We start from the raw sequence: 19,034 nt of genomic DNA on the forward strand, positions 1-19,034 counted from the left end.
CATGAACATTTGAACATGTATCACTTCCTCAGTTGTGCCAGTAAAATTATATCCTTTTGAAAATATTATTTTGAAGTCCTTAAATCTTGTATATTTAATCTGGAAAATTACTGACAGTTGCTGAATGTTCTTAGGCATCACCCCTCTTTGGAATAAAAAACACAAGTACTGGAATATCTTAACAGGTCAGGCAGCGTCTGTGGAGGCAATAGGATACTTCTCATTCTAGGAACATCAACTATCCCTTTGACTCCATAGATGCTGGCTGGTCTGCTTAGTTCCTCCAGCAGTACTTTTTTTTTCACCCCAGACCCCAGCATCTGAAATTTTGTATACCTCCAAATCTCTAGGGTATCAGCCTTTGTCACAGTTGCCTTAGGTAAGTACTGTACTGAGAAGAGAGTGAACATTAGCAGCTCTCAGGATGATAAGAGCCCGGAAGAGCATTCTGCCTCTCCTGACTGTGCATCAAAACGTGCATAAACTGAGTATTTTTTATGGTGGCTACTTGTTTGACTGGATTGAATTTATCAGATGTTGAGCACAACAAATCATGATGTCTTTAACATATTTGTGATCTGGGTATCTGTGGTAAGGCCACCATTGACTGCCCAGCTGAAAATGCATTGAGAAGATGATAGTGAGCCTTGAATTGCTGCAGTGTTTCTGGTGACAATACTGCCACAAGAACTCCAGGACTTAGACCTCATAACAATAGCAATATTTTCAAATCAGGATGTTGTGTGACTTAGGGGGATGGTGGAGAAAATTTGCAGATGGTTTTGCTTTCATTTGGCTGTTTCTCTTGTTCTTGGTGGTGGTCATCACAGGTATAGGAAATGCTTGTTGAGGAGCTGGCTGAGTGATTGGGACACACGGTACATACTCCATCACTCTACTAGAAGGAATTCATGTTTATCAGTAGAAAGATTCTTGAAAATTGGAGTTTAATTTGGCATCATAGTTGGCACATTGTCTGTTGCTTCACGATGAAGCAAGTCACACAGACACAAGCAGCAAGCAAAAAAAAAGTAAATTATCCTCTCTTTCCATCTTCTAAATCAACGCCAAATTTCAGAGCCACAAGGTCTGATTAACTAAATTACTTCCTTCCCTGAAACGCAGAAAATAGAAGTAAAATTGTTTGCTGGCAATTCCGTAATACAAAAAACACACATGCACACAAATTCTACATAATTCTATCAGCTAAGTACATAAGTAATAGAGAGGGCAGAGAATAATGCTTTCACTATATTGATACAGACACTTAAAATAGGGAACATTTTTATTTGTTAAATACAAAATGAAATTAATTACATTACAGATCATTTGAATTTGAAACTATTACAAAAGCAAGAATAGTTTCAGTATTCAGTTACAATATGAGATTATTTTGACAACAACTAAAAATGTATATGGTTACTATTAAAATCTCAGAATTAATGTTTGAATATTTAGCCTCAATATTTGCCCCAATCCAAAATGAAAGAAAAGTGCTCTTTGCAAGGGCTAGCTGCAAATGTTACAGTTGTAACAATATTTAATCAGAGAATAGTGTTAGCTCCAATGCTTCCAATGAAGATGACAGCAAAGAAAGATAAAAGTGCACATTGCATTTCTGGCTTCAACCAGTTCAGAGGTTTCCAACCTGGAAAGATGTGCTGCTCAGGGAAATAAAGCTTTCCAGGCTTTTCCTCAACTTCTCAGTTTAAACATCATTACTGCCCTGTTGCAATCTCATCTCACATAGCCTACACCAGTTAATAACATTTCCAATCCAATTCCTTTTCTGGAAAACAGTCTCCTCATGGGTTAAACACATACATCTTTATTTCTAAATTGAAATATGCAAGCTTCAAAACTAAATTGTATCAAATTACATCACAGTATCGCACATAGTAACTCAAAATATCAAGCATTGACCATTGTCCACCCCTTATCACTCTTATTTGCCACTTCCCTTTTGAATTGTTGTTTTATGTGTGATAAATGTATTTTGTACCTAGCTTGATGACTTTGATTCCTGATTAACCCTCAATATGCCTTACATGGGCTGACTGTAGAAGTCCAGTTATATCCACATCCCATATTGATCTACATGCTTCAGGAAGGGATTGTTGCATAGAAGTTGGGTGTCTAAATCTTGACCAAGGGACCTGGAATTAGTTTGGTACTCCAGCTATGATTAGCCAACTAATCAAATAACATTAAAAGGGAAATCTTGCTGCAGAAACTCTGTGGGTCAGGCAGCATCTATGAAGGGAAATGGACAGTTGACATTTTGGGTCCCCTTCACAGAGTTCCTCCAGTAGTTTGTTTTTGCCTCAGATTCCAGCATCTAAAGTCACATGTGTTTCCAAAAATATTCTCAAACCTGGATCTTTTCTACCTTCACTTTTCCATCACTCATTAAACTCAGCTTTCAAGAAGCTTTCTCTTGCACTTAAGGTTAAAAAAATATTGGGCAAGAGAGAAAGATTCTTATCATAATGGTCTCAAGCTACTATGATGCAATTGGGTTTGTTCCCATAGATACAAAACAATACAGTGTACAGAAGATAAAGATCTTCACAAAATTAAAGGAGTAGGTAAAGTGAAAAATAAATTTTTAAAAAATCACTGGAGTCAACACAATCTAATTCTTTTCATGTTGGAGTTGCTTGTAAAAGTCGGAGATCCACAAAACCAGCTGACATTCCATTTTGCATTTCAAAGCAAACAGGAGTCTTTATGTGATATCCTTTTGCCTTGGCGGCCTGTGAATATTTCTAATGACACATTTGACCATCCATTCAATGCCTTCATTTACACCTTGCCTAGTAGAAAGAGATAAAAAAGCGGTTTAGTCTAACAAAATCTGTAGTGAAAGAACAATATAGTCAGTTATGAAAATCAGGTTGAGGCATTTTGTATGTGCCATCATTTTTTTGTCAAACTAGCATCAAATTGAAGGCTGAAGAAGGGTTCTGACAAAAATCTTCAGAAACAATTTTTTTCTAGAAAATTAATTTACATGAATGCCTTTCCACACAACTAATTTACATCCAATTAAATCACACCTACATTATTTCCCATTCAAACATGTTGCCACAAGAGGACACAGGTTTAAGGTGCTGGGGAGTAGGTACAGAGGAGATGTCAGGGGTAAGTTTTTTTACTCAGAGAGTGGTGAGTGCGTGGAATGGGCTGCCAGCAACAGTGGTGGAGGCGGATACGATAGGGTCTTTTAAGAGTCTTTTGGATAGGTACATGGAGCTTAGAAAAATAGAGGGCTATTTCTAAGATAGGGACATGTTCGGCACAAATTTGTAGGCCGAAGGGCCTGTACTGTGCTGTAGGTTTTCTATGTTTCAGGTATGAGGTCCTTTCAGGAGCCAAGGATGAGGAATGAGAAAATGTGACATATTATTGTACCAAGCTGATTCAAATTTCTTTTCAATCTTTTCTGGAACACCGCAAAAAGTAACTGATAAGAGCAATTAGTCAAAGTCATGGAGAAATACAGCACAGAAACAGACCCTTCAGCCTACAGTCTTCATCAAATAACAAGGGCCCATTTTCACACCAATTGTACTGTCTGCATTCCTATTAACTCCCCCTCCCAGATTCTAACCACCCATCTACACATTAAGTGCATTTTTACACTTACCAATTAGCCTAACAACCCATATATTTTGGGGTGTGGGAAGAAACCCATGTGATCACAGGAAGAACATACAAACTCCACACTCCACTAGTACTTCTGGTTGTGCCAGTGCACCATTGGGATCAAAAATATTGTTTTTGTGCTTCAATTGAGATTTAATATTCATGAATATATCAAAAAAAGTCCAAAGATATCTAGCACTTTACCAAGTTTTCACTTGGGTCTCAATACCTAGGCCAAACACAAATGAACAAACCCTGGACAAAATCAATGGATCCTTGTCTCCTTTATTTCCCAAATGGACATATACTACATGTTCCACAACATAATAAGCAATTAATTCACATGATGAATGATCATCCAAAGAGAAAACAACTCCATTTACTACGTCCAATCATTTGTTAAATTAATCCTAAATCTTGCCTACACTTGAATCTAGAACTCTTTACATATAAATTACTCAAAACATTCCCTGCTATTAGCTTATATTTGCTTGAAACTCTATTCTCTCATATTAGGCCTGCAATATATAGGAAAGTATTGTACTGAATTAACATTTTCCTGTACTGTTAGTAACTACAGTACTGTGCAAAAACCTTGGGCACACTAGATTTTTATTCATAGGGTTTCAGATGGTATGGCCACCACAGAGCCCTGATAACAACACCATCAAGGCTGTCAGGGATTACCTGCAGAGAGCAAGTGAGATAGCTAATGTCTGCAGAAGAACTGTAGCAAGTTCTCCAACATTCTTGGAATAAACAACCGATTTTCTTATAAAACTGCCTAACAGACTTGATGCAGTTTTAAAGGCAAAGGGTAGACACAACAAATATTAATTTGATTTAGGTTTTTTAAAACTGTTTACTGCTCTTTTTGGCATTTTTTTGATATTTAGAAACTTTTCAATTATTTATTTATACTAATTTTTTTATTGCAACACCAACAAATTACATTCAATACATCCAATTGCCAATTACATTTTGACTGTTTAACCCAGCCACACTCCAACCTTCATCACCATCCCCCATCCACCCTTCTCTCCCCCCGTCCCTCTCCCCTCCACCAACCAACTAAATAGTAGTGCATACACAGACAAAGCATTCCTATTTTAACAAAAGATCTTTTAAGTTAGATATCAGATTTGTCCACATTAAGATTGTGTTTGGTCGTGCATCATTTACTCTTGCTGATGAAAGTTCCAGGTAAGAAATGTCCAAAAAGCTCCGAAGCCAGTGAGTATTTGAAATATCACGAGGAGGTTTCCAACGCTGGACTACAATCTTCTTAGCTGCAGTCGGGCCTGCCAGCCAAACTGCGTGTTTTTTCCATAAGGGAAAGGTGGGAGTCATCATTTAAGAAGATGTACAGCAGGGTCCATTGGTAATTGTACCCGTTAGTTCTGTAAGAGTACTGGTAACCTTCCCCCACAAACCAAAAACCCCTGGACATTCCCATACAACATGTATAAAAGAGCCAATGGCTCCATGGAGGCAAAATGAGCAATATGGATCAGGAACCAGTCCCATTTATGTCTAATTCTCATTCTTAAATATGCTCTATGACAAAATTTCAAGTGTATATACTAATGATTTAGGTTTTTCGAAGCACCGGCAGCATTATCCCAAATAGCATCCAGTCTAAGTCTTGTCCCAATTCAGATATGTCCCTATCCCAGGCTTTCATTCCTGATGTGCGCATATATATTTCTGGGAGTTTAATTTATCATAGATACATGACACTATCTGTCCTGGAGCACTCTGTATCTAACTTAAAATGGGATGGTCCTTTAAATCTGACCCCCAGGGAACGCTGTAAGCTTTACAAGCTGATCTTACTCTAAAGTAGAAGAAAAGAGAGTGTTTATCAATATTATGGTTATGGTTATATATCAGTTCTTGAAAGCTAAGGATAGTACTTGGCCCATTAATATCTTGAAGAGTAGTAATACCTTTATCCTCCCAAGTTCTGTTAATGAATGGTTTCCCCCCCAGATAGAAAACGATTATTGTTCCATACTGGAGATGATTTGCACCATACGCTTTTAAATTTTAGTAATTTTTCTGCTGCTCTAAACACTTGTAGTATATGGGTTAAAACTGGACCGTAATACCAATGACATTTTTTGGTAGATATACCTATAAGGAGAAAGTCCTTCAACCTTATTGGTGCTATTAGCTCTTGTTCTATATTTTTCCATGATGAAACTTTATCCTCCTCCTTCCAATAGCTAAGACTTTTTAATACAAATGCCCAGTGATGCAATTTAAAATTTGGACATGCCAATCCCCCATCCGACTTTTTGAATTGTAGAGCTGACCATTTTATATTGGGTCGTTTACCATTCCAAACATAGCATCGTAGTAAGGAGTCCAGTTTTTGCCAATATTCTGATGGAGGTGCAAGTGGGATCATTGAGCTGATAAAATTAATACGGGGCAAGATGTTCATTTTAATGACCGATATACGGGCTGGGACTGATGCTGGCAGGTGTCTCCATCTATTAATATCTTCTTCTATTTTTTTCAAAATTAAAGAGTAATTTGTTTTAGCCACAGATGATAGGGAAGAATTAACTTTAATACCCAAGTGGAGGACCTCATTTGTAACCTTAATCTGGGGAGGGAGAGACACCTTACTTTTATCCGTATTAATCAGCATCAGTGCTGATTTTGACAAATTAACTTTGTATCCTGAAAGAAATCCAAATTGCTCCAGTGTTTTTAAAACACAGGGGAGAGTTTGTTGAACATTTGCCATATAAACTAGCGTGTCATCCACATAAAGTGATATCAAATGTGATGTTGTACCTATTGTAATAGGGGAGATCTGAGGAGAGTTTCTAATTAAATGTGCAAGCAGTTCAAATAGTAAAAATTAAAGGAGACAAAGGGTCCCCTTGTCGTGTGCCCTGTCCTATGTCAAATAACTCTGAGAAACCTCCTCCCACACGTATCCGGGCTGAAGGATTACCATACAGTGTTTGAATCATATTGATAAGTTTATCGCCGAACTTTAATTCTTTTAGAACTCTCCAAAGATATGGCCATTCAAGACGATCAAATGCTTTTTCAGCATTTAGAAATAGCAGGCCACATGCAGGCGGGATTTTATGTGTTGCACTCGGTATGTGTAAGAGCCAGCGAATATTATCTGATGCGAGACGCCCCCTGATAAAGCCCGTTTGATCTGGGCTAGTTATTTTCCCAACTACTGTCTCAAGTCTACTGGCTAAGACTTTGGAAAATACCTTGAGGTCGGCATTTATCAAGGAGATTGGACGGTAATCGGCACACTCCAAGGGGTCCTTACCGGGCTTAGGTATAACTGTGATTAGTCATAGTCATATTTTACTGATCCCGGGGGGAATTGGTTTTTGTTACAGTTGCACCATAAATAATTAAATAGTAATAAAACCATAAATAATTAAATAGTAATATGTAAATTATGCCAGGAAATAAGTCCAGGACCAGCCTATTGGCTCAGGGTGTCTGACCCTCCAAGGGAGGAGTTGTAAAGTTTGATGGCCACAGGCAGGAATGACTTCCTATGATGCTCTGTGTTGCATCTCAGTGGAATGAGTCTCTGGCTGAATGTACTCCTGTGCCTAACCAGTACATTATGTAGTGGATGGGAGACATTGACCAAGATGGCATGCAACTTAGACAGCATCCTCTTTTCAGACACCACCGTCAGAGAGTCCAGTTCCATCCCCACAACATCACTGGCCTGCGTTTAGATCTCTATGGAAAGCGCCATTTCCAAAAGCATAATTTAATGTTTCTAACCATACTGGTCCAAGAATATCTCAAAGTGCTAGGTAAAGTTCCACAGGTATGCCATCTATGCCTGGTGGATGGCCCTTATTTGTAGCTTTGACTGCTTTAAGTAGCTCATCCAGTGTAATAGGAGAGTCTAGAGTTTTGGTGTCCCCTAATGACAACGTAGGGAGGTGTCTAATCCACTAAAAAAGTCAGTGGAGTCATTCTCAGAAGGAACTGAGCCACTTGTATATAGTTCTTTAAAGTAATTCTTGAATGTCTCGTTTATTTCCTCTGTTGAAGATACTACTCCACGTTTAGCACATCTAATCGCTGGTATAGACGTTTTGCTTCCTGTTATTTGAGCGTTAGTGATAAAAGATGGCTCAGTCTGCTGCCTTCCGCATAATATGTTTGGTTATATGGATCATATATTCTGCCCTGCTTCTCAATAAATCATTTAATTCTGCTTGTTTTGTTTCGAGCTCATTTTCTTTTGTTATGGTGTATCTCCTTTTGAGATCATTCTCCAAGACCTTACATTCTTCTTCTAGGGTGGAAATCTTTTGAAGCCGGCTTCTATGTAGATGGGAACTGAACCATATAGCGTTATTTCGTAAGAAACCCTTGATGGAGGCCCAAATCACCGTCACATCTGAGACAGTATTTTTATTTAAATTTATAAATTCTGTCAGTTTTGTTCTCAGTTGTGATAGAAATTTGTCGGTTTTTAGAAGGGTGGAGTTAAACCTCCACCTAGTAGCCTTAATTTTAATTTTGCCATAATTAAAAGTAGATATGACTGGGTTGTGATCAGATAGATGTCTTGGCAAAAATTCTACTGAGTGTACCAAAGGCAGCAGACCGGAGGATATAAGAATGTAATCTATCTGAGAGAAAGTTTTATGTCTTGTGGAGAAGAAGGTATAGTATTTAGCAGATGGATTATGCACCCTCCACACATCAGTTAAATTTAAATCCGTTAGAAAGGTTAAGTGCATTGGAAGCAGATTCTTGACAGCTTGATATATTTGAGGAAGATTTATCCAGGTTAATGTTTACCAAAGCATTCATGTCCAAACCAACTTGTATGGAACATAGAACAGTACAGCACAGTACAGGCCCTTCGGCCCACAATGTTGTGCCAACCCTTAAACCCTGCCTCCCATATAACCCCCCACCTTAAATTCCTCCATATGCCTGCCTAGTAGTCTCTTAAACTTCACTAGTGTATCTGCCTCCACCACTGACTCAGGCAGTGCATTCCAGGCACCAACCACTGAGTAAAAAACCTTCCTCTAATATCCTCCTTGAACTTCCCACCCCTTACCTTAAAGCCATGTCCTCTTGTATTGAGCAGTGGTGCCCTGGAGAAGAGGCACTGGCTGTCCACTCTATCTATTCCTCTTAATATCTTGTATACCTCTATCATGTCTCCTCTCATCCTCCTTCTCTCCAAAGAGTAAATCCCTAGCTCCCTTAATCTCTGATCATAATGCATACTCTCTAAACCAGGCAGCATCCTGGTAAATCTCCTCTGTACCCTTTCCAATGCTTCCACATCCTTCCTATAGTGAGGTGACCAGAACCTGGACACAGTACTCCAAGTGTGGCCTAACCAGAGTTTTATAGAGCTGCATCATTACCTCTCAACTCTAAAACTCTATCCCTCGACTTATGAAAGCTAACACCCCATAAGCTTTCTTAACTACCCTGTCTACCTGTGAGGCAACTTTCAGGGATCTGTGGACATTTACCCCCAGATCCCTCTGCTCCTCCACACTACCAAGTATCCTGCCATTTACTTTGTACTCTGCCTTGGAGTTTGTCCTTCCAAAGTGTACCACCTCACACTTCTCCGGGTTGAACTCCATCTGCCACTTCTCAGCCTACCTCCGCATCCTATCAATGTCTCTCTGCAATCTTCGACAATCCTCTACACTATCCACAACACCACTAACCTTTGTGTTGTCCGCAAACTTGCCAACCCACCCTTCTAACCCCACATCCAGGTCGTTAATAAAAATCACAAAAAGTAGAGGTCCCAGAACCAATCCTTGCGGGACACCACTAGTCACAATCCTCCAATCCGAGTGTACTCCCTCCACCACGACCCTTTGCCTTCTACAGGCAAGCCAATTCTGAATCCACCTGGTCAAACTTCCCTGGATCCCAAGCCTTCTGACTTTCTAAATAAGCCTACCGTGTGGAACCTTGTCAAATGCCTTACTAAAATACATACAGATCACATCCACTGCACTACCCTCATCTATATGCCTGGTCACCTCCTCAAAGAACTCTATCAGGCTTGTTAGACACGATTTGCCCTTCACAAAGCTATGCTGACTGTCCCTGATCAGACCATGTTTCTCTAAATGCCCACAGATCCTATTTCTAAGAATCTTTTCCAACAGCTTTCCCACCACAGACATAAGGCTTACTGGTCTATAATTACCCGGACTATCCCTACTACCTTTTTTGAACAAGGGGACAACATTCGTCTCCCTCCACTCCTCCGGTACCATTCTCGTGGACAACGAGGACATAAAGGTCCTAGCCAGAGGCTCAGCAATCTCTTCCCTCGCCTCATGGAGCAGCCTGGGGAATATTCTGTCAGGCCCTGGGGACTTATCCATCCTAATGTATTTTAACAACTCCAATACCTCCTCTCCCTTAATATCAACATGCTCCAGAACATCAACCTCACTCATATTGTCTTCACTGTCATCAAGTTCCCTCTTATTGCAGAATACTGAAGAGAAATATTCATTGAGGGCCTCGTTCACTTCCACAGCCTCCAGGCACTTCTTTCCACCTTAATCTCTAATCAGTCCTACCTTCACTCCTGTCATCCTTTTGTTCTTCACATAATTAAAGAAAGCCTTGGGGTTTTCCTTTACCCTACTCGCCAAGGCCTTCTCATGCCCCCTTCTTGCTCTCCTCAGCCCTTCTTAAGCTCTTTTCTTGTTACTCTATATTCCTCAATAGACCCATCTGATCCTTGCTTCCTAAACCTCATGTATGTTGCTTTCTTCCACCTGACTAGATTTTCCTCCTCACTTGTCACCCATGGTTCCTTCACCCTACCATTCTTTATCTTCCTCACCGGGGCAAATTTATCCCTAACATCTTGCAAGAGATCCCTAAACATCAACCACATGTCCATAGTACATCTCCCTGCAAAAACATCATCCCAATTCACACCCGTAAATTGGGTGTGAATTTACGGGTAACCTGCCCATCCTCTGGGTTTTTCGGGCCTCCTGTACCATGATCCTCTCATATCCCTTTTGCCACACCTGTCCAGCTCTTGGCGCCATCCCTCCCCCTCCTGTCTTCTCCTATCATTTTGGATCTCCCCCTCCCCCTCCCACTTTCAAATCTCTTATTAATTCTCCTTCAGTTAGTCCTGACGAAGGATTTCGGCCCGAAACGTCAACTGTACCTCTTTCTAGAGATGCTGCCTGGCCTGCTGCGTTCACCAGCAACTTTGATGTGTGTTGCTTGAGTTTCCAGCGTCTGCAAAATTCCTCGTGTTTAGCTTTTACATGTTTATTTTACTTTTGCACAGCACTGGATATTAACTAAGACTGGAAACATTTGACAAAGCTCTTATAAGCAATCATGTTGATGTAGTGCAGAGCAATCCGGATAATAATCTTGGTGTTGTGAATGGTCCTTTCTCAAATTTCCATTTAGACTTACTTGCACATTATCAAAAAATAAAATTTACAGTGACCCATTATAAATGGCAGAATATTGCACAACAGTCCTTTATAAAGCATTGGATTAAATATATGTCCTGGTATAGTCATAAAATAGTAATGTGGAGCCATCTTAATAATAATTCAAAATGAACTTAATAAAAAACAATTTTAACCAAGTACGAAATTTATTACTCACAAATAGCTAAATTTTAAATATCTTTAAAACATTGTACTGGACTACTTACATTACTTTTATTTATCAAAACTAATTACACCCAACAACAAAATATAGGCACCCTTGCACAATAAAGAAAATTTTGAAGTGTCTTCAAAGACCTAGAAGTCCAATTAGCAGAAACTGTAGTTAATTGAAACCAGTTGAGCAAACCTGGGCAAAAAATTTAAGTAGCATGCATAAATTAGTTCAAATGGCTGCATAATCTTCAATACATACCAAAAGTACTGTGTTTAAAACCTGAATGGTTGGCCAACTGTGCAAATTGCACCGTAAAACTCAGTGACACAAAGTAGAAACACCTTACCAATGAACAGTGGGTTTACAAATCCCCTTATCCTCAGACAATTCACTACAAATCTTAAAATACCTCTACCATTAATTTCTCCAACCTTTAGCTGTTTTTGTAGATTTAATTCAGCTTATTTAATAGATATTGTTTTAAGATATAACTGTTGAAACCCAATGTAATGTGGTAGTATCTACAATAGTTCTGTGAATTCAAGTTACTGTAGAAGCAGCTTCAATCTAAAATCCAACCCTCCTCCACTACTACACTCTATTCCCCATATCCCAACGCAACTTACTTGTCTCATACTCTTTAAAAAAAAACACAAATGAATTTCTTATTCTGACCTATTATATACTGAATTGCCCCATTTGGCCTTAGTTGAACTGGTTCAACTGTGAAATATTGAGAGTTAAGTTCAATATGACAAAGCTTTCCATAGTCTTCTTGGAAAACTAAGTATAAATAAACAGTACATCGGCCACCTTCTATCTCTTTTAAATACTCAGACTACAGATCAAGTTTACTTCCAATAATCAATTCCTCAGTGCTACATGATACTAATGATTGTCCATTTTAACTATGTTAGTCTCTTTATATTATATCTATATCTTAACAGTCTTCTTTCTCCTTCCGTCAACCATCTGATGGACTCCAGTGTTTAATGCAACTTAACCATTATCCATCTCAAATAAATCAACATGTATCAGATGGTGAGTGTAAGTACTGAGGCCCCCAATCTCATTTATTATGAACCAGTACTTACCCAGTAAGTGCTGAACATGGTTGCACCAAGCAGTCTCTCTTCCCTATTTTTGGAGCACAATCACTAAAAGCTGTTTTTATGTCTCCAACTGAGAGGCAGGTCTATCAAATCATAGGAAAGACCAAAGCATTAATTGTAAGCTAAATGATCTAAAACTGCAAAAATACAGAGCGAAAACAATTTATACCATACCAAGGTCAATTGCATACTGACATAATAGAGATTTTAATTGTACTGAATTCCAGTTTTTACTATTCCACCTCCTCACTCCAAGGAATAATTACGTTAACTCAGAAAGATGACAAACACTGATCTTGTACAGGTTAATTTGGTTCAGCTCATGATGTGAGTGAGCAGTTTTGTCGCACAAGAGCACTACTGCCCATATCTGATGAATTTTCAGTTGATTTATTGGAAACAGAGTTAGGGAGCAAATCGTTTAATTCAAATGCAAACATCCTATGCAACATATTGAAATTGATGAGTGAAGAAATAATATAGTTTGTTTACTTCCCTTCCCTTCACTTCACCTCAAGTAGTTTTACTGCCTGATGGTTGTACAGATCACAAGTCCATTGGTTTGGGTTCAACCGTGGCTAACCAACAGTCACGCCTTTGTGCACCTGTCAGACTCTGAGGGTAGAGGATGGGGAAGCTGAGCAAATAAAACTACAGCTGAGCTCCTATTTCTTACCCAAAATGCAGAAACAAATCTGGATGATATCATCCTTTACCGAGCTCAGACTTGAAACAGGGCTACTTGGGTGAGCAATAAGAATATGAACATTCTTCACAACAAAAGCAAGCAATTTTGAGGGGGAAAAACTCGAAATACAAACAACATTGTTATACATAACTATCTTCTACAAATAAGGCAATGGCATGAAAGGATAATGGATTTGTAAGAGAATAATTCCCCACACTCATAATCCAAGCGCCTTCTCAGGTTTAAGTTTTAAGACAAACAATATCACTTCAAAAATTACATTGCTATAACTAACAAAAGAAAATGGGACTAAGTATGGCAACAAGAAAAATACCTCAATGTCTTGTTTGTTGGCCAATACCAACAATGGAACTCCTTCTAGTACTTCACTTGTGATCATTTTCTCTATGGAATATGAAAATGTGAAAATTCTCAAACACATTAATGGCATCTAGAGAAGTGAAATTTAACAGAAACTTCAGCACATTTCCAGGATCTCAATTAATACCAATAAAAACATTTTCAAACAAAAGGAGAAGTAATGACGTGCATGCAACCAGTAACCCACAGATGCAAAGGACTGACATGTAATCCCATCGCTTTTGGGATCTGGACTTGAATTCATTTTACAATGATTGGTGAAAAATGCACCTTAACCAGAATGGTTTGTATTCTCTGCATGATTTAAAAACTGCCCATTTACATGGTTGCTTATGCTGAAAACTATTCTCAGCCAGAATGAACATGATAGGATAAGATCCCCTATTAAGTCATGTCCAGTAACCTCATTGCAGTGAGTAACAGGTCTATTTTATGCATAGTGTGCAACAAATATCTATTCATGAAATTCCCTTTTTTTTGTTTTTCGGAAATACATGCTGTAACATGTCACAAATACAGTCCCCTCTGCTCTTTAAAATGTGCTGTTTTAAGTATAATGACAGTTTGTTGGCATATGACTATTTGATGAATCACATATAGGTCCAGTAGACTAAAAGATTATCTCATTATGTTCCTGCATATTATTCATATACAGTGCATCAATCTCTCTAATGGAATAACTGATGCATTTGGTAGAAATCCAACAAAATATTCTAAAGGTATCTAAAGGCAGAATACAAGATAGAAACCAACATCTATTCAGGCCGCTTCAGTAACATTGCTACAAATAAATTTATTTTCCTTGCCTCTAATATCCCAAATTATCCAAGTCTAGAAGCAGGCCAGGCAGATTGTGGTCAAAATTTTGAACATGAAACTTTAGATAGCACTTGCATAATGGTAAAGATTAACAATAGTAGACATAGCAGGACAAGTCCCATCAAACATATCAGCTGAAATACTGGCAGATGACCAAGGAAAACAACTAACATAGGCAGATGTCAAAATTATTTATGGGTATCTGATAATCATTCTGAAATATTTTTAAGGATTATCAAAATACTTCAATAAAATTAAGCTAAACAGAAATTAACGTATATCACCTTTGCACTAACTTTGTTCCTTTGCATCTGTTCCTTCCATTAACTAATGAAAATTTTCATAATGAACTTGATCATCTCTGACATGGGATTTTCCTTGGTAAATTCCCCAAGGCATACATTAAAAAATGCCCATAAACTTCATACAACATGACTCCAATAGCCAGCTAGTGGCTAGCAATTACAGTATTTAATTCACGTGCAATTATAGGAATGTAGATCTTGCTGATAATTGCATGGGGAACTGTTGGGTTAGTGCTTGTGGGAATCCAAGACCACCATTATTCTCCACTTCTCAAAATTCACATTATACACATACAGACATATTAGAAGAGGTTTTTATAAGATGTTAGCTTGCAATGCAGCAATATTTTTCATTGTCTTGTACATACCAAAAGCTATCTTTGATTCAGACAATCGCTCTTCATCAGTTGAATCAATTACGTATATTACACCGTGGGATTCTGCATAATACTGAGAGAGAAAAAAAGCAAGTCAGTGATTATATTTCAGAGTTTGCTGACAGAATACAGATATAACTGGCTTTGTGGGTACTGTATTAAGTCTTCTTGGGCATTGCTCAACATGATGCATTATATAGTTAACGTATTGCCAAAACTACTGCCTTACAGTATTTGTAAAAAGCAACTTTATAGAATACGTCAGCCACAAATTCAACAGCTACGTTTGCAAGGGGATGTCAAAAAAAAACAGAAACAAACATTTCATCACTAATGTTACTTTTAACCATCTACATTATTTTATAAAATAAAAATTAAATTAGCAGTGGGATATCAATCATGCCATCTTCTCAGAGATACAAAGCAGAAATACACAGAGATACAAAGCAGAGATACACAGTGAGTACGTGCACAAGAGAAAGTAGATTATATCATCAAGTAAAGCTAGGATGGTAAACCTGCGCAAGAGAACAGGAAGAGATATGAAGGCAAAGACAACTAAGAGGAAGATTGCTTGCGGCACTGATAAAAGTGCAATAATGATGTCCTACACAGTGGGCCAACAGTGTATGAGGATCTTCAGTACTGTAGTAGATTGTGTTGGATGGAAAAGTACAACTGGCTTAGAGGTGAAATTTCCTAAAACAGTAACAAGGATTATTGCAATGGTTAGAGGCAAATACTAGTGATAGAAGGTTGTGAGCTTTAAGAATGCTCCTTCCTTCCTAACTGCCTTTGATCCCTTTATATTTTGATCCCAAAACTACATAAACATAAGTGGTGTATTTCGGTCAAAGTGAAGAATTTTTGCCTTTTAAAAATACAGATTTTGCTGTGATCAGTGGAACCAGTTTAATTCTATAAAAATTTTTAGAGAATTTATCTTTATTTAACAAATTTCACGACACATGCTGGTGATAATAAACCTGACTCTGATTCTAACTTTATGCGCAATTCTATATTAAATTCATTTATTAATCGCTATTACATCTTTGACATTGAAATGCCCAGAGCACAGTCAAATGGATATATCCATGTAATGTAACATCGCAAATGCACACAAGGTCACAGTGACTTCTTCTGTTCAAAATATGTAATTGTTACAAACTCTGACAGAGTTATTTGCATTATGTGGGCCGTACCCTCCAAATATCCGGACCTGCCTCTTGGTTTTTTTTGCACTACCTTACTTTCCCTTTTCTATTTTCTATTTATGATATATAATTTAAATTTTTATTATACTTACTATCGATTTGTGCTCCAGGGAGCACGAAGCACAGAATCAAATATCACTGTAATGATTGTACACTCTAGTATCAATTGTTTGCCGACAATAAAGTATTAATAATATGAACAAATCTGCTGCAAATTGAAAACCAATTTACATAAACCAAGTCCCAGTTTTTACCAAATTGCTCCAAGATGGAATGTAACCTGTGACACCCCGCCCCCCCCACTCCCATTGCTTATAAAAACTGTGCTGGGTTGGACTTGGTACAAGATCTATACAGTTTTAGCAACTCCATTAATTTCAGTGGACTGGAATAATTTCAAACAGAGACAAGCAAATTTCAAACAGTTTACATTTATTTATTTTTATTTCTTTTAAATGATTATATTTTATTGTTTTCTAATGACAATCAACTTTTTGTACCTTTTCAATGTCTCACCGACATACACATCCTCTGATCTGGTAATCGGCAAACTGGGAGCGTGGCTTATATTTTAATTTTTTAAAATTGAGATACAGCTTGTAATAGGCCCTTCAAGCCATGCCACCCAGCAATCGCCAGTTTTAAATCGGAGACTAATTGTGGGACAATTAACCTTCAGGCTCTTTTATCTGCTCCGTTATGGTAGTGATGAGAAGAGGACATATCCCAGATGATGAAGGTTCTTAATGGTGAATGCCGCCTTTTTGAGGTGCTATCTCTTGAAAATGCCTGATGGTGGGCAGCATGTTCTCGTGATGGAGCTCGCTGAGACTTCAGCCCTCTGAAGCCTCTTTCGATCCTGTGTATTGAGCCTCTATACCAGGTGGAGATGGAACCAGCTGCAATGCTCTCCATAGCACATCTGCAGAAATTTGCTAGCCTTTAGTAGCATACCAAGTATAGCCACTAGCGTGCCTTCTTCATGATTGCATCAATACGTTGAGCCCAGGATGGATCCTCCAAGATGTTACCACATTAAAGCTGCTCATCCTTTCCCCTGCTGATCTCTCAATGAAGACTGGTGGGTGTTCCTCAAATTTCCTTTCCTGAAGTTCACAGTCAATTCTTTGGCCTTTTTGATGCTGAGTCCAAGGTTGCTGTTGCAACACCATTCAACCAGCCAATCCAACTCACTCCTAAAAACCACCTTGTCACCATCTGAGATTCAACAGTGGTGTCATTGGTAAATTTGTAGATAGCATTTGAGATGTGCCTGGCCGTACAGTTTAATGAGTGTAAAGAGAGTAGAGCAGGGAACTGGCACGCATCCGTGACATATACCCGTGCTGATTATATTAGCAATGACATGTTATTACTGATCTGCACTGACTGTGGTCCCACAAAGCGGACACCAAGGATCCAGTTGCACAATAAGGTACAGAGGCCCAGGTTTTGAAGCTTGCTGATTATACACTGGGGTATTGAACACCGAGTTGTAATAAATAAAGAAAAGCATGACATGGCTTCTGCTGTTGTCCAGCAGAATAAAAGGCCAAGTGGAGAGCGAGTGAGACTGAGCGTGCTGCAGACTTGTTGTGGCGGTGGGCAAACTGCAGCTGGTCCAGGTCCTCGTTCAAGCAGGAGTTAATTCTAGCCATGACCAACCTCCCAAAGCACAGTGCTACTAGACAACATCGCTGAGGCAGCTCACCCTGCTCTACTTATGATATTGAGGCCATTTGGCCCATTGAGTTCATACCAGTCCCCCAGCACAGCAATCCCATTCCTCCTCTTATTTCTCTGTAATCCATCAATTTATGCTCTTTCCCATCCATTAAATCTATGTTGGTTCTTTTGTCACTTATCTATGTTTGGGGTTCTATACAGTAACCAATTAACCAGCTATGTTGTTTTACTGATCTGGCTACATGATGTGGGAGGAACTCAGAGAAATCATAAGGTCCAAGGGGAATGTGCAAATCTCATTGCCTCTGCCCTGACATGCCTCCATTACTTTATGAATGCACTCTCTTCTCTGTAGCAACACTTGATCCCCTTGCTTCTGATTTAAAAATGTTCATACAAGTAGTAGATGGAGGATTGATGATCTGCTGGCTGTCAGGGTCAAGCCCCATATTTCTCCCAGCTGACTGCAATTGCAGTGACTCAAGACCCATATAGTCAAACAAAAGAAATACTGATTACATAAGTCTGAAACCACTATGTTCAAGAGGAGCTGCTTCCCTTCAACTTTCGATTCTTGAACCAACCTGCATGGCCCCATTTACTTCCCACAGTAGTGATCTTTCATATTCATACAGTTCCCACAAGAGAACCTGCATTCAGCACATCTGCAGCCAACATTTTCCAGATTTCAACAGTAATATCAATGTAAATAAATCACACAGGTTAGCAATGAATATATATAAAAGTATGTAAACCAGTAAGTGTGGAAATGTATGTATGATAACCAAGCTTCTTAAAGTCTAGGGGTAAAAAGTCTTACGATGTTGAGTAAAGTTCAGTTCGTGGTATTTAGTTGAGGGGGGAGAGGGAGGGGGGAGAGAGAGGGGGGAGAGAGAGGGGGGAGAGGGAGGGGGGAGAGGGAGGGGGGAGAGGGAGGTCCTCAGGTGAGCTGATGCCGTCGATCTTCTCATCGTCCTCCGAAATCCTTTACAAGTCACTGATTGTGACTTTAACTGGGGGGATGGTTTTCCTGTGGTGGAGCTATCACCCCAGTAAGGGTGGACACATAAACAACTCCCCACCAGTCAACCCCTTTTTCACCGGTGGAATAGCAATTTAGATTCATCCGCCTGATCAATCCT

General features: G+C 38.9%; 1 protein-coding gene across 2 annotated transcripts in view; it reads right to left on the reverse strand.

Annotated features, from left to right (window-relative positions):
• Positions 1–1,267: 1,267 nt before the first annotated feature.
• Positions 1,268–19,034, reverse strand: part of arfrp1 (ADP-ribosylation factor related protein 1) — a 35,464-nt gene continuing 17,697 nt past the window's right edge. The window contains exons 5-8 of one of the 2 annotated variants that reach the window (XM_072240443.1): positions 14,984–15,065; positions 13,445–13,515; positions 12,405–12,505; positions 1,268–2,816 (exon numbers count right to left, since the gene is read on the reverse strand). In XM_072240443.1, the coding sequence (XP_072096544.1) occupies positions 2,729–2,816; positions 12,405–12,505; positions 13,445–13,515; positions 14,984–15,065 (342 nt within the window). In that variant the 3' untranslated portion in view covers positions 1,268–2,728. Of the gene's footprint in view, positions 2,817–12,404; positions 12,506–13,444; positions 13,562–14,983; positions 15,066–19,034 lie in introns of those variants that run through there. The other variant, XR_011882838.1, reaches the window with a different exon arrangement.

Source organism: Mobula birostris, chromosome 2, assembly GCF_030028105.1.
Source record: "Mobula birostris isolate sMobBir1 chromosome 2, sMobBir1.hap1, whole genome shotgun sequence".
Classification (NCBI taxonomy): domain Eukaryota; kingdom Metazoa; phylum Chordata; class Chondrichthyes; order Myliobatiformes; family Myliobatidae; genus Mobula; species Mobula birostris.